At 46.7% G+C, this 16,432-nt stretch overlaps 1 protein-coding gene across 1 annotated transcript in view; it reads right to left on the bottom strand.

The window, feature by feature from the left end:
- Nucleotides 1-16,432, bottom strand: part of LOC139409512 (serine/threonine-protein kinase Nek7-like) — a 141,811-nt gene that overhangs the window by 12,164 nt on the left and 113,215 nt on the right. The window contains exon 8 of the mRNA XM_071154773.1: nt 11,784-11,878. Coding sequence (XP_071010874.1) covers nt 11,784-11,878 — 95 coding nt within the window. The remainder of the gene's footprint in view (nt 1-11,783; nt 11,879-16,432) is intronic.

Raw genomic sequence — 16,432 nt, forward strand, 5'->3', positions numbered from 1 at the left:
AATCAGCCTTCCCTTGTTGTATAGAACAGCCTTTCAGGTGGAATCTTCCCTCCCTTGTTGTATAGAATCAGCCCTCCCTTGTTGTATAGAACAGCCTTTCAGGTGGAATCAGCCCTCCCTTGTTGTATAGAATCAGCCCTCCCCTGTTGTATAGAACAGCCTTTCAGATAGAATCAGCCCTCCCTTGTTGTATAGAACAGCCTTTTAGATAGAATCAGCCCTCCCTTGTTGTATAGAACAGCCTTTCAGATGGAATTAGCCCTCCCTTGTTGTATAGAACAGCCTTTCAGGTGGAATCAGCCCTCCCTCCCCTGTTGTATAGAACAGCCTTTCAGATGGAATCAGCCCTCCCTCCCCTGTTGTAGAGATTAGCCTTTCAGATAGAATCAGCCCTCCCTCCCCTGTTGTAGAGAACAGCCTTTCAGATAGAATCAGCCCTCCCTCCCCTGTTGTAGAGAACAGCCTTTCAGATGGAATCAGCCCTCCCTCTCCTGTTGTAGAGAACAGCCTTTCAGATAGAATCAGCCCTCCCCTGTTGTAGAGAACAGCCTTTCAGATAGAATCAGCCCTCCCTCCCCTGTTGTAGAGAACAGCCTTTCAGATGGAATCAGCCCTCCCTCTCCTGTTGTAGAGAACAGCCTTTCAGATAGAATCAGCCCTCCCTCTCCTGTTGTAGAGAACAGCCTTTCAGATGGAATCAGCCCTCCCTCCCCTGTTGTAGAGAACAGCCTTTCAGATAGAATCAGCCCTCCCCTGTTGTAGAGAACAGCCTTTCAGATGGAATCAGCCCCCCCTCCCCTGTTGTAGAGAACAGCCTTTACGATGGAATCAGCCCTCCCTTGTTGTATAGAATCAGCCCTCCCTTGTTGTATAGAACAGCCTTTCAGATAGAATCAGCCCTCCCCTGTTGTAGAGAACAGCCTCTCAGATAGAATCAGCCCTCCCTTGTTGTATAGAACAGCCTTTCAGGTGGAATCAGCCCTCCCTCCCCTGTTGTAGAGAACAGCCTTTCAGATGGAATCAGCCCTCCCTCCCCTGTTGTATAGAACAGCCTTTCAGGTGGAATCAGCCCTCCCCTGTTGTAGAGAACAGCCTTTCAGATAGAATCAGCCCTCCCCTGTTGTAGAGAACAGCCTTTCAGGTGGAATCAGCCCTCCCCTGTTGTAGAGAACAGCCTCTCAGATGGAATCAGCCCTCCCTCCCCTGTTGTAGAGAACAGCCTTTCAGATGGAATCAGCCCTCCCTCCCCGGTTGTAGAGAACAGCCTTTCAGATAGAATCAGCCGTCCCTCCCCTGTTGTATAGAACAGCCTTTAAGATGGAATCAGCCCTCCCCTGTTGTATAGAATCAGCCTTCCCTTGTTGTAGAGAACAGCCTTTCAGATAGAATCAGCCCTCCCTTGTTGTATAGAATCAGCCCTCCCTTGTTGTATAGAACAGCCTTTCAGGTGGAATCAGCCCTCCCTTGTTGTATAGAATCAGCCCCCCCCTGTTGTAGAGAACAGCCTTTCAGATGGAATCAGCCCTCCCCTGTTGTATAGAACAGCCTTTCAGATGGAATCAGCCCTCCCTCTCCTGTTGTAGAGAACAGCCTTTCAGATAGAATCAGCCCTCCCTCTCCTGTTGTAGAGAACAGCCTTTCAGATGGAATCAGCCCTCCCTCCCCTGTTGTAGAGAACAGCCTTTCAGATAGAATCAGCCCTCCCCTGTTGTAGAGAACAGCCTTTCAGATAGAATCAGCCCTCCCTCCCCTGTTGTAGAGAACAGCCTTTCAGATGGAATCAGCCCTCCCTCTCCTGTTGTAGAGAACAGCCTTTCAGATGGAATCAGCCCTCCCTCCCCTGTTGTAGAGAACAGCCTTTACGATGGAATCAGCCCTCCCCTGTTGTATAGAATCAGCCCTCCCTTGTTGTAGAGAACAGCCTTTCAGATAGAATCAGCCCTCCCTTGTTGTATAGAATCAGCCCTCCCTTGTTGTATAGAACAGCCTTTCAGGTGGAATCAGCCCTCCCTTGTTGTATAGAATCAGCCCCCCCCTGTTGTAGAGAACAGCCTTTCAGATGGAATCAGCCCTCCCCTGTTGTAGAGAACAGCCTTTCAGATGGAATCAGCCCTCCCTCTCCTGTTGTAGAGAACAGCCTTTCAGATAGAATCAGCCCTCCCTCTCCTGTTGTAGAGAACAGCCTTTCAGATGGAATCAGCCCTCCCTCCCCTGTTGTAGAGAACAGCCTTTCAGATGGAATCAGCCCTCCCTCTCCTGTTGTAGAGAACAGCCTTTCAGATAGAATCAGCCCTCCCTCTCCTGTTGTAGAGAACAGCCTTTCAGATGGAATCAGCCCTCCCTCCCCTGTTGTAGAGAACAGCCTTTCAGATAGAATCAGCCCTCCCCTGTTGTAGAGAACAGCCTTTCAGATAGAATCAGCCCTCCCTCCCCTGTTGTAGAGAACAGCCTTTCAGATGGAATCAGCCCTCCCTCTCCTGTTGTAGAGAACAGCCTTTCAGATGGAATCAGCCCTCCCTCCCCTGTTGTAGAGAACAGCCTTTACGATGGAATCAGCCCTCCCCTGTTGTATAGAATCAGCCCTCCCTTGTTGTAGAGAACAGCCTTTCAGATAGAATCAGCCCTCCCCTGTTGTATAGAATCAGCTCTCCCTTGTTGTATAGAATCAGCCCTCCCTTGTTGTATAGAACAGCCTTTCAGGTGGAATCAGCCCTCCCTTGTTGTATAGAATCAGCCCCCCCCTGTTGTAGAGAACAGCCTTTCAGATGGAATCAGCCCTCCCCTGTTGTATAGAACAGCCTTTCAGATGTAATCAGCCCTCCCTCTCCTGTTGTAGAGAACAGCCTTTCAGATAGAATCAGCCCTCCCTCTCCTGTTGTAGAGAACAGCCTTTCAGATGGAATCAGCCCTCCCTCCCCTGTTGTAGAGAACAGCCTTTCAGATAGAATCAGCCCTCCCCTGTTGTAGAGAACAGCCTTTCAGATAGAATCAGCCCTCCCTCCCCTGTTGTAGAGAACAGCCTTTCAGATGGAATCAGCCCTCCCTCTCCTGTTGTAGAGAACAGCCTTTCAGATGGAATCAGCCCTCCCTCCCCTGTTGTAGAGAACAGCCTTTACGATGGAATCAGCCCTCCCCTGTTGTATAGAATCAGCCCTCCCTTGTTGTAGAGAACAGCCTTTCAGATAGAATCAGCCCTCCCTTGTTGTATAGAATCAGCCCTCCCTTGTTGTATAGAACAGCCTTTCAGGTGGAATCAGCCCTCCCTTGTTGTATAGAATCAGCCCCCCCCTGTTGTAGAGAACAGCCTTTCAGATGGAATCAGCCCTCCCCTGTTGTAGAGAACAGCCTTTCAGATGGAATCAGCCCTCCCTCTCCTGTTGTAGAGAACAGCCTTTCAGATGGAATCAGCCCTCCCTCCCCTGTTGTAGAGAACAGCCTTTCAGATAGAATCAGCCCTCCCCTGTTGTAGAGAACAGCCTTTCAGATAGAATCAGCCCTCCCTCCCCTGTTGTAGAGAACAGCCTTTCAGATGGAATCAGCCCTCCCTCTCCTGTTGTAGAGAACAGCCTTTCAGATGGAATCAGCCCTCCCTCCCCTGTTGTAGAGAACAGCCTTTACGATGGAATCAGCCCTCCCCTGTTGTATAGAATCAGCCCTCCCTTGTTGTAGAGAACAGCCTTTCAGATAGAATCAGCCCTCCCCTGTTGTATAGAATCAGCTCTCCCTTGTTGTATAGAACAGCCTTTCAGGTGGAATCAGCCCTCCCTTGTTGTATAGAACAGCCTTTCAGGTAGAATCAGCCCTCCCTCCCTTGTTGTAGAGAACAGCCTTTCAGATAGAATCAGCCCTCCCTCCCCTGTTGTAGAGAACAGCCTTTCAGGTGGAATCAGCCCTCCCTTGTTGTATAGAATCAGCCCTCCCTTGTTGTATAGAACAGCCTTTCAGATAGAATCAGCCCTCCCCTGTTGTAGAGAACAGCCTCTCAGATAGAATCAGCCCTCCCCTGTTGTAGAGAACAGCCTTTCAGATAGAATCAGCCCTCCCTCCCTTGTTGTAGAGAACAGCCTTTCAGATGGAATCAGCCCTCCCTCCCCTGTTGTAGAGAACAGCCTTTCAGATAGAATCAGCCCTCCCTCCCCTGTTGTATAGAACAGCCTTTAAGATGGAATCAGCCCTCCCCTGTTGTATAGAATCAGCCGTCCCTTGTTGTAGAGAACAGCCTTTCAGATAGAATCAGCCTTCCCTTGTTGTATAGAATCAGCCCTCCCTTGTTGTATAGAACAGCCTTTCAGGTGGAATCAGCCCTCCCTTGTTGTATAGAATCAGCCCTCCCCTGTTGTAGAGAACAGCCTTTCAGATAGAATCAGCCCTCCCTTGTTGTATAGAACAGCCTTTCAGGTGGAATCAGCCATCCCTTGTTGTATAGAATCAGCCCTCCCCTGTTGTAGAGAACAGCCTTTCAGATAGAATCAGCCCTTCCTCCCCTGTTGTAGAGAACAGCCTCTCAGATGGAATCAGCCCTTCCTCCCCTGATGTAGAGAACAGCCTCTCAGATGGAATCAGCCCTTCCTCCCCTGTTGTAGAGAACAGCCTTTCAGATGGAATCAGCCCTCCCCTGTTGTAGAGAACAGCCTTTCAGATAGAATCAGCCCTCCCTCTCCTGTTGTAGAGAACAGCCTTTCAGATAGAATCAGCCCTTCCCTGTTGTAGAGAACAGCCTTTCAGATAGAATCAGCCCTCCCTCCCCTGTTGTAGAGAACAGCCTTTCAGATAGAATCAGCCCTCCCTCCCCTGTTGTAGAGAACAGCCTTTCAGATAGAATCAGCCCTCCCTCCCCTGTTGTAGAGAACAGCCTTTCAGATAGAATCAGCCCTCCCTCCCTTGTTGTAGAGAACAGCCTATCAGATAGAATCAGCCCTCCCTCCCCTGTTGTAGACAACAGCCTTTCAGATAGAATCAGCCCTCCCTCCCCTGTTGTAGACAACAGCCTTTCAGATAGAATCAGCCCTCCCTCCCCTGTTGTAGACAACAGCCTTTCAGATAGAATCAGCCCTCCCTCCCCTGTTGTAGAGAACAGCCTTTCAGATAGAATCAGCCCTCCCTCCCCTGTTGTATAGAACAGCCTTTCAGATAGAATCAGCCCTCCCTCCCCTGTTGTAGAGAACAGCCTTTCAGATAGAACCAGCCCTCCCTCCCCTGTTGTATAGAACAGCCTTTCAGATAGAATCAGCCCTCCCTCTTTCTTCAGTCTTAGCGCATGACAAATTATGAGGGAAAACAAAGTTAGACGCTGTTTTATGTCTGTTAATGTGATATAATGTGCTGTATTAATTCATGCCGACCTAAGAGAGAGAATGTGTGTGTAGGCACATACACACAAATGAATTCACTAAGCTATCACATTAAACTATGACAGTAGGGCCAGCAGTAGGAAGAGAAGGCACCAAGGTAATGCTCAGTGGATAACACTGGCATACTATGTGACACATTTTTAATTAGATGTTAAAAGTGTGAAATGAACTAAAAATGTAAGCGTTTTCGCAGCAGAGCTACAGTATACAGATGCCTTTAAGGACGCATGTCCTCATCTTTTATTATAAGGTCAAACATCCAGGGGCATTAAGCTATATACGGTTATAAAGCTATACATGGTTATAAAGCTATGTTATAAAGCTATATAGGGGAATAAAGCTATTTAGGAGTATAAAGCTCCAAATGGGTTTGAAGCTATATAGGAGTATACACTAAAGCAATATAGGTCTATACAGCTATTTTGGGGTAAAAAGCTATATAGGGGTATAAAGCTACATAGCGGTATGAAGCTACATAGGGGTATGAAGCTACATAGGGGTATGAAGCTACATAGGGGTATGAAGCTACATAGGGGTATACAGTAAAACAATATAGTGATGCAAAGCTATATAGGGGTATAAAGCTATATAGCGGTATAAAGTTATTTAGGGTTAAAAGCTATATGGGGTATTAAGCTATTTAGGGGTATGACGCTATATAGGGGTATAAAGTAAAGCAGTATAAAAAATACATAGGGTTATAACACTACATGGGGTTATAACGCTACACAGGAGTAATAAGCTACACACGGGTATAATGCTACATATGGGGGTTGACGCCACATAGGGTTATAACGCTACATACTGTTATAACGCTACACAGGAGTAATAAGCTACACACGGGTATGACGCTACATATAGGGTATGACGCTACATATAGGGTATGACGCAACACAGGGGTTTAACGCTACACAGGGGTAGAAAGCTACTTGGGCGTACACAGCTACTTGGGGGTACACAGCTACTTGGGGGTACACAGCTACTTGGGGGTACACAGCTACTTGGGGTACACAGCTACTTGGGGTACACAGCTACTTGGGGGTACACAGCTACTTGATGGTACACAGCTACTTGGGGGTTTAAAGCTAAAGAGGGGAATAAAGCTACTTAGGAGTATAAAGCTACAACAGCTGGCAACAGCTCTGGTCGATATTCCTGCAGTCAGCATGCCAATTGCACACTCCCTCAAAATTTGAGACATCTGTGGAATTGTGTTGTGTGACTAAACTGCACATTTTAGAGTGGCCTTTTATTGTCCCCAGCACCAGGTGCACCTGTGGAATGATAATGCTGTTTAATCAGCTTCTTGATATGCATATCAAGCAGGAATGTCCACCAGAGCTGTTGCCAGATAATTAAATGTGAATTTCTCTACCATAAGCCGCCTCCAATGTCATTTTAGAAAATTTGGCAGAATGTCCAACCAGCCTCACAACCGCAGACCACGTGTAACCACGCCAGCCCAGGACCTCCACATCCGGCTTCTTCACCTGCGGGTTCATTTGAGACCAGCCACCCGGACAGCTGATGAAACTGCAGGTTTGTACAATCAAAACAATTTCTGCACAAACTGTCAGAAACCATCTACGGAAACCTAATCTGCGTGCTTGTCGTCCTCACCAGGATCTTGACCTGACTGTAATTAGGTGTGGCAAAGGAGAAATGCTCACTAACAGGGATGTAAACAAATTTGAGCACAACATTTGAGAGAAAATGAGATTTCTGATCAAATCCAAACTTTTGAAGTATCAAGCCAAAACAAGAATAAATGCTTCACAGTCCAAACAATTATGGAGGGCACTGTATATAAAGTTGAAGTCAGAGGTTTACATACACTAGGTTGGAGTCATTAAAACTCGTTTTTCAACCACTCCACAAATGTTTTGCTTACAAACTATAGTTTTGGCAAGTCGGTTAGGATATCTACTTTGTGCATATTTCTAACAATTGTTTATTTCAGATTATTTCACTGTATCATTCACTGTATCACAATTCCAGTGGGTCAGAAGTTTACATACACTAAGTTGACTGTGCCTTTAAAAAGCTTGGAAAATTTAGGAAAATTTCTGAAAATTATGTCATGGCTTTAGAAGCTTCTGATAGGCTAATTGACATGATTTGAGTCAATTGGAGGTGTACCTGTGGATGTATTTCAAGGCCTACCTTCAAACTCAGTGCCTCTTTGCTTGACATCATGGGAAAATCAAAAGATATCAGCCAAGACCTCAGAAAAATAATTGTAGACCACAAGTCTGATTCATCCTTGGGAGCAATTTCCAAATGCCTGAAGGTACCATGTTCATCTGTACAAACAATAGTACGCAAGTATAAACACCATGGGACCACGCAGCCGTCATACCGCTCAGAAAGGAGACGCATTCTGTCTCCTAGAGATGAACGTATTTTGGTGCAAGGAAGAAGCCACTTCTCCAAAACCGCCATAAAAAAGCCAGACTACGGTTTGCAACTGCATATGGGGACAAAGATCGTACTTTTTGGAGAAATGTTCTCTGGTCTGATGAAACAAAAATAGAACTGTTTGGCCATAATGACCATCGTTATGTTTGGAGGAAAAAGGGGGAGGCTTGCAAGACAAAGAACACCATCCCAACCGTGAAGCACGGTGGTGGCAGCATCATGTTGTGGGGGTGCTTTGCTTCAGGAGGGACTGGTGCACTTTACAAAATGGATGGCATCATGAGGGGGGGAAATGATGTGGATACATTGAAGCAACATCTCAAGACATCAGGCAGGAAGTTAAAGTTTGGACGCAAATGGGTCTTCCAAATGGACAATGACACCAAGCATACTTCCAAAGTTGTGGCAAAATGGCTGAAGGACAACAAAGTCAAGGTATTGGAGTGGCCATCACAAAGCCTTGACCTCAATCCTATAGAATATTTGTGGGCAGAACTGAAAAAGTGTGTGTGAGCAAGGAGGCCTACAAACCTGTCTCTGTTATACCAGCTCTGTCAGGAGGAATGGGCCAAAATTCACCCAACTTATTGTGGGAAGCTTGTGGAAGGCTACCTGAAACGTTTGACCCAAGTTAAACCATTTAAAGGCAATGCTACCAAATACTAATTGAGTGTATGTAAACTTCTGCCGCACTGGGAATGTGATGAAAGAAATACAAGCTGAAATAATTCACTCTGTCTACTATTATTCTGACATTTCACATTCTTAAAATAAAGTGGTGATCCTAACTGACCTGAGACAGGGCATTTTTACTAGGATTAAATGTCAGGAATTGTGAAAAACTGAGTTTAAATGTATTTGGCTAAAGTGTATGTAAACTCCTGACTTCAACTGTACTGTAGGGTTATAAAGCTACATAGGGTTCAGGACATTGCAGCACTATTACTGTTACTATTACAATACTACACACACACGGGTCTGGGCCGGGGGTGCGGTAAGAACGACATATCAATCTACACATGCCCAACCTGCTGTTGCCGTGCCATCCCAGACGCCGAGGGAGAACCACCCAAGCAACATCCCATTGCCACGACACCGGAGGTGGGCCGGGTCAGGTGATGTAATGTGGAAGTAGAGACCTCATCACACACACGCCTCAATCAAACAGAATAGGAGATGCAGCCAGGTATCGATGGGTTTGTCTCTCTCACCCATCGAACAACCCAGGATAAACACTGAAATATTCATGTTCTCTCAAACACAGTCCTAAAGCACACACACCCACGTGTTACGGCCAACATCCATATTAGAGGTCGACCGATTCATTGGAATGGACGATTAATTAGGGCCGATTTCAAGTTTTCATAACAATCGGAAATCGGTATTTTTGGACACCGATTTGGCCGATTAAAAAAATAATAAAAAAATTAAATTAATAAAATTAATTTAATCTTTATTTAACTAGGCAAGTCAGTTAAGAACGCATTCTTATTTTCAATGACGGCCTAGGAACGATGGGTTAACTGCCTTGTTCAGGGGCAGAACGACAGATTTTTACCTTGTCAGCTCAGGGATTCAATCTTGCAACCTTACAGTTAACGTGTCCAACGCTCTAACCACCTGCCTCTCATTGCACTCCACGAGGAGCCTGCCTGTTACGCGAATGCAGTAAGCCAAGGTAAGTTGCTAGCTAGCATTAAACTTATCTTATAAAAAACAATCAATCAATCAATCAAACATAATCACTAGATAAACTAGTAATATCATCAACCATGTGTAGGTATCTAGAGTGTCCTGCGTAGCATATAATCGATGCGGTGCGTATCGTTGCTCCAATGTGAACCTAACCATAAACATCAATACCTTTCTTAAAATCAATACACAGAAGTATATATTTTTAAACCTGCATATTTAGCTAAAAGAAATCAAATCAAATCAAATGTATTTATATAGCCCTTCGTACATCAGCTGATATCTCAAAGTGCTGTACAGAAACCCAGGCTAAAACCCCAAACAGCAACAATGCAGGTGTAGAAGCACGGTGGCTAGGAAAAACTCCAGGTTAGCAGGCAATATTAACCAGGTGAAATTGTGTCACTTCAGAGTCAGTGTATATGCAACAGTTTGGGCCGCCTAATTTGCCATAATTTTACGTAATTATGACATAAGATTGAAGGTTGTGCAATGTAACGGCAATATTTAGACTTATGGATGCCACCCATTAGATAAAATACGGAATGGTTCCGTATTTCACTGAAATAATAAACGTCTTGTTTTCGAGATGATAGTTTCCGGATTCGACCATATTAATGACCTAAGGCTCGTATTTCTGTGTGTTATCATGTTATAACTAAGTCTATGATTTGATAGAGCAGTCTGACTGAGAGATGGTAGGCAGTAGCAGGCTCGTAAGCATTCATTCAAACAGCACTTTCGTGCGTTTGCCAGAAGCTGTTTATGACTTCAAGCCTATCAACTCCCGAGATTAGGCTGGTGTAACCGATGTGAAATGGCTAGCTAGTTAGCGGGGTGAGCGCTAATAGCGTTTCAAACGTCACTCGCTCTGAGACTTGGAGTGGTTGTTCCCCTTGCTCTGCATGGGTAACACTGCTTCGAGGGTGGCTGTTGTCGTTGAGGAGCGAGGAGAGGGATGGAAGCTATACTGTTACACTGGCAATACTAAAGTGCCTATAAGAACATCCAATAGTCAAAGGTTAATGAAATACAAATGGTATAGGGAAATAGTCCTATATTAACTACAACCTAAAACTTCTTACCTGGGAATATTGAAGACTCATGTTAAAAGGAACCACCAGCTTTCATATGTTCTCGTGTTCTGAGCAAGGAACTTAAACGTTAGCTTTCTTACATGGCACATACTGCACTTTTACTTTCTTCTCCAACACGTTGTTCTTGCATTATTTAATCCAAATTGAACATGTTTCATTATTTATTTGAGGCTAAATGGATTTTATTGATGTATTATATTAAGTTAAAATAAGTGTTCATTCAGTATTGTTGTAATTGTCATTATTATAAAAAAAACAAAAAATAAAAATTGACTGATTAATCGGTATCGGCGTTGAAAAATCATAATTGGTCAACCTCTAATCCATACAGCCATCATCCATACGGCCATCATCCATACAGCCATCATCCATACAGCCATCATCCATACAGCCATCATCCATACAGCCATCATCCAACCTCCAATGCACACACCTGTCAGACCTTCATATATACACACACTGAATAGTGTTTTCAGATCAATGGGAGCAGAGTGGGTGTGTGTGATGCTTGTTTAGAAAGGCCAGATAATATCACACAACACACCACAGGCCAGCTACATACTCACACTCATTCTCCCACTCTCTCTCTCTCTTCCCATCCTCCCCCTTCTCCTCCCACATCCTCTCCCCGTATCGCTCTCGCTGCCTCTCTCTCCCCACCCCCTCTCCCTCTCTTCTAACTCCCCCATCTCTCACTCTCCAACCTCACCCCGTATCGCTCTCTCTGCCTGGCTCAACCCATCTATTTCGCTCTGCCTCTCTCCACCATCCTCTCGCTCGCTCACTCGCTCGCTCGCTCCCCCCCACCTCTCTCTCCAGTCTGATCTGTAAAGTGGAAGTGGTTCGTCTACAGAGTAATCTAACTGGTCAGTCTGATCTGTAAGGTGGATGTGGTTTGTCTACAGAGTAATCTAACTGGTCAGTCTGATCTGCAAGGTGGAAGTGGTTCGTCTACAGAGTAATCTAACTGGTCAGTCTGATCTATAAGGTGGAAGTGGCTCATCTACAGAGTAATCTAACTGGTCAGTCTGATCTGTAAGGTGGATGTGGTTTGTCTACAGAGTAAACTATCTGGTCAGTATCATATCCACCCAGTTGATCTGAACCACATGGATACGTCACTGGGAGGTCTCTGTTAGCTTCAAGCACACTGCAGCTCTCCTATCCACCTTTACCTCACTAATCTGTCTGTGTGTGTACAGTAAATGTGTATCATATACGTTACCTCGTAGAGCAGGCAGCCTAGCGACCAGATGTCAGATTTGAAGTTGTATCCGTTTTCATGTATTCTTTCTGGAGACATGTAGTAGGGGGTGCCCACTGGAACAGACAGAGAGAGACAGGGAAAAGTGTTTATTTAACTTTTGTTTATTATCTACTTCACTTGATTTGTCAATGTTAACATATATTTCCCATACATATAAAGCCCTTAAATTGAAATTGAATTGAGAGAAAGTAAGAGACAGAGAGACAACAGAGAGAACAGAGAGAGAGAGAGAGAGAGACAGCCATTAGCCTGTTCCACCACTAACCTAGCTGTTCCAGCACACGCAAACTCAGAGAGACAGACGTCACACACAACCTCAGAGAGACAGACATCACACAGAAACTCCCTCATCCACGACATCACAACTCCAGTTCAGCTCTCATTACCATCCCTCATCATGAATAGAAACAGGTGTCCAACAGATATTGTACACTCTGGCTGTGAATCACAATACCACGCTGGCTGGCCCGCTACAGACCCCACAGTCAGACAGTACAATATCATGCTGGCTGGCCCACTCCAGACCCCACAGTCAGACAGTACAATACCACGCTGGCTGGCCCGCTCCAGACCCCACAGTCAGACAGTACAATACCATGCTGGCTGGCCCGCTCCAGACCCCACAGTCAGACAGTACAATACCATGCTGGCTGGCCCGCTCCAGACCCCACAGTCAGACAGTACAATACCATGCTGGCTGGCCCGCTCCAGACACCACAGTCAGACAGTACAATACAATAGTCAGTCATGTACAGAGGCTGGCTGTAGGGTCACTGCCCCACCACAGAGGGCCCTAGTGAGCCTGATGGGGGGAGATAGCTGACAGATAAAGAGAGACAGATCCAGACAAATACTGAGGGTTGATCTAGCACACACACACACACACACACACACACGTTTTTAAATGTATGCATGTTATTAAGTATTTTCTGTAATGTCTCTGCGGTATGTGTTGGGCCCCAGTAGGATGAGCTGTTGCCATTGGCTAATGGGGATCCTGATTAATCAAATGGCATAATGGAAGCATAGTCTGAGACCTGCAAATATTATGCATATTTAGTTAACACTTCTTAGAGCTGAGATCCCGTTAACAGGATCGATATGACAACAGCCAGTGAAAGTGCAGGGCGCCAAATTCAAACAACAAAATTCTCATAATTCTAATTCCTCAGACATACAAGTATTTCATACCATTTTAAAGATACACTTCTTGTTAATCCCACCGCAATGTCCCATGTCAAAAAGGCTTTACAGTGAAAGCACCACAAACGATTGTTAGGTAAGAGCCAAGTCACAGAAAACACAGCCATTTATCCAGCCAAAGAGGAGTCACAAAAATCAGAAATAGAATGAATCACTAACCTTTGATGATCTTCATCAGATAACACTCATATGACTTCATGTTACACAATACATATATGTTTTGTTTGATAAAGTTCATATTTATATAAAAAAATCTCATTATACATTGGCGCGTTATGTTCAGTAGTTCCAAAACATCCGGTGATTTTGCAGAGAGTCACATCAATTCACAGAAATACTCATCATAAATGTTGATGAAAATACAAGTGTTATACATGGAACTTTAGATACACTTCTCCTTAATGCAATCGCTGTGTCAGATTTCAAAAAAGCTTTACGGAAAAAGCAAACAATGCAATAATCTGAGTACAGGCACAAAACCAAGCCATACAGGTACCTGCCATGTTGTGGAGTCAACAGAAGTCAGAAATAGCATTATAATTATTCACTTACCTTTGACGATCTTCACAGAATGCACAGAAATGTTTGTTTTGTTCGATAATGTCCATCATTTATGTTCTAATTAGCTCCTTTTGTTAGCGCGTTTGGTAAACAAATCCAAACTCACGTTGCGCGTTCACTAGGAGCAGACGAAATGTCAAAAAATGTCCATTACAGTCCGTAGAAACATGTCAAACGATGTAGAGAATCAATCTTTAGGATGTTTTTAACATAAATCTTCAATAATGTTCTAACTGGAGAATTCCTTTGTCTGTAGAATTGCGATGGAACAGAGGTCGCTCTCACGTGAACAAGCGTCACGAGCTCAAGGCATTCTGCCAGACCTCTGACTCATTCCACTCTCATTTCGGCCCCACCTCACAGTAGAAGCATCAAACAAGGTTCTAAAGACTGTTGACATCTAGTGGAAGCCTTAGGAAGTGCAACATAACCAATATCCCACTGTATCTTCAATAGGGAATGAGTTGAAAAATGACCAACCTCAGATTTCCCACTTCCTGGTTGGATTTTTACCTGCCATATGAGAGCTTTTAGCTGTGAACGTGACTAACTAATAATAAAAACTAGATATGAATTAGTTTGAATAAACCCATGACGTGGAATACTATAAGAGTTTACAGCATATGTATCTGTGCAGTAATAAAAGTGCACTTTTTATTGGGGGGTGTTTTTTAATTGGGATGTGAAAACATTTATGTATCTCTAAATGTCAGGTCTGCATAATAAAGTGTGCCCTCCAATTCTAAAAATAATCCTTCACTTCCACCATCAACTAGAGAGAGACAGAGAAAGAGAAGGGGTGATTGGGAGAGAGGCGAGGTCAGAGAGAGAGGGAGAGAGAGGCAGGTTCAGAGAGAGAGGGAGAGAGAGGCAGGGTCAGAGAGAGAGGGAGAGAAAGGCGGGGTCAGAGAGAGAGAGAGAAAGAGAGGCGGGGTCAGAGAGAGAGGGAGAGAGAGGCGGGGTCAGAGAGAGAGGGAGAGAAAGGTGGGGTCAGAGAAAGAGGGAGAGAGAGGCGGGGTCAGAGAGAGAGGTGGTGTCAGAGAGAGGCGAGGTCAGAGAGAGAGGGAGAGAGAGGCGGGGTCAGAGAGAGAGGGAGAGAGAGGCGGGGTCAGAGATAGAGGGAGAGAGAGGCAGGGCCAGAGAGAGAGGGAGAGAGAGGCAGGGCCAGAGAGAGAGGGAGAGAGAGGCGGGGCCAGAGAGAGAGGGAGAGAGAGGCAGGGCCAGAGAGAGAGGGAGAGAGAGGCGGTGTCAGAGAGAGGCGAGGTCAGAGAGAGAGGGAGAGAGAGGCGGGGTCAGAGAGAGAGGGAGAGAGAGGCGGGGTCAGAGATAGAGGGAGAGAGAGGCAGGGCCAGAGAGAGAGGGAGAGAGAGGCGGGGCCAGAGAGAGAGGGAGAGAGAGGCGGGGCCAGAGAGAGAGGGAGAGGCAGGGCCAGAGAGAGAGGGAGAGAGAGGCGGGGCCAGAGAGAGAGGCGGGGCCAGAGAGAGAGGGAGAGAGAGGCGGGGCCAGAGAGAGAGGGAGAGAGAGGCGGGGTCAGAGATAGAGGGAGAGAGAGGCAGGGCCAGAGAGAGAGGGAGAGAGAGGCAGGGTCAGAGAGAGAGGGAGAGAAAGGCGGGGTCAGAGAGAGAGAGAGAAAGAGAGGCGGGGTCAGAGAGAGAGGGAGAGAGAGGCGGGGTCAGAGAGAGAGGGAGAGAAAGGTGGGGTCAGAGAAAGAGGGAGAGAGAGGCGGGGTCAGAGAGAGAGGTGGTGTCAGAGAGAGGCGAGGTCAGAGAGAGAGGGAGAGAGAGGCGGGGTCAGAGAGAGAGGGAGAGAGAGGCGGGGTCAGAGATAGAGGGAGAGAGAGGCAGGGCCAGAGAGAGAGGGAGAGAGAGGCAGGGCCAGAGAGAGAGGGAGAGAGAGGCAGGGCCAGAGAGAGAGGGAGAGAGAGGCGGGGCCAGAGAGAGAGGGAGAGAGAGGCGGGGCCAGAGAGAGAGGGAGAGGCAGGGCCAGAGAGAGAGGGAGAGAGAGGCGGGGCCAGAGAGAGAGGCGGGGCCAGAGAGAGAGGGAGAGAGAGGCGGGGCCAGAGAGAGAGGGAGAGAGAGGCGGGGTCAGAGAGAGAGGGAGAGAGAGGCAGGGCCAGAGAGAGAGGGAGAGAGAGGCAGGGCCAGAGAGAGAGGGAGAGAGAGGCGGGGTCAGAGATAGAGGGAGAGAGAGGCAGGGCCAGAGAGAGAGGGAGAGAGGCGGGGCCAGAGAGAGAGCGAGAGAGAGGCGGGGCCAGAGAGAGAGGGAGAGGCAGGGCCAGAGAGAGAGGGAGAGAGAGGCGGGGCCAGAGAGAGAGGCGGGGCCAGAGAGAGAGGGAGAGAGAGGCGGGGCCAGAGAGAGAGGGAGAGAGAGGCGGGGCCAGAGTGAGAGGGAGAGAGAGGCGGGGCCAGAGAGAGAGTGAGAGAGAGGCGGGGCCAGAGAGAGAGGGAGAGAGAGGCGGGGTCAGAGAGAGAGGGAGAGAGAGGCGGGGTCAGAGAGAGGGAGAGAGAGGCGGGGTCAAAGAGAGAGAAAGAGAGAGGCGGGGTCAGAGAGCGGCGGGGTCAGAGAGAGAGGGAGAGAGCTGGCTTGCGAGAGCCCAATTAAAAAAAATTATCAGGCTCGGCAGTGTGTGCGCGTGCGTGTGTTTATGCGTTTCTGTGTGTGTGTGTTGCTATGGAGGTCTCCTGGAGCAGCTGATTAAAGAGCATCAGCCTACCTGCCTGCCTGCCTGCGTCAGCATTCATTCATTTACAATTAAAACACACAAATGTATTCATGCAGATGAACTAGAAGTCATGTTGGGATTGATTTCCATTATTACAGTTGGTTAAGACAACTGAGCTGCA

Source organism: Oncorhynchus clarkii, chromosome 5 (assembly GCF_045791955.1).
Source record: "Oncorhynchus clarkii lewisi isolate Uvic-CL-2024 chromosome 5, UVic_Ocla_1.0, whole genome shotgun sequence".
Classification (NCBI taxonomy): domain Eukaryota; kingdom Metazoa; phylum Chordata; class Actinopteri; order Salmoniformes; family Salmonidae; genus Oncorhynchus; species Oncorhynchus clarkii.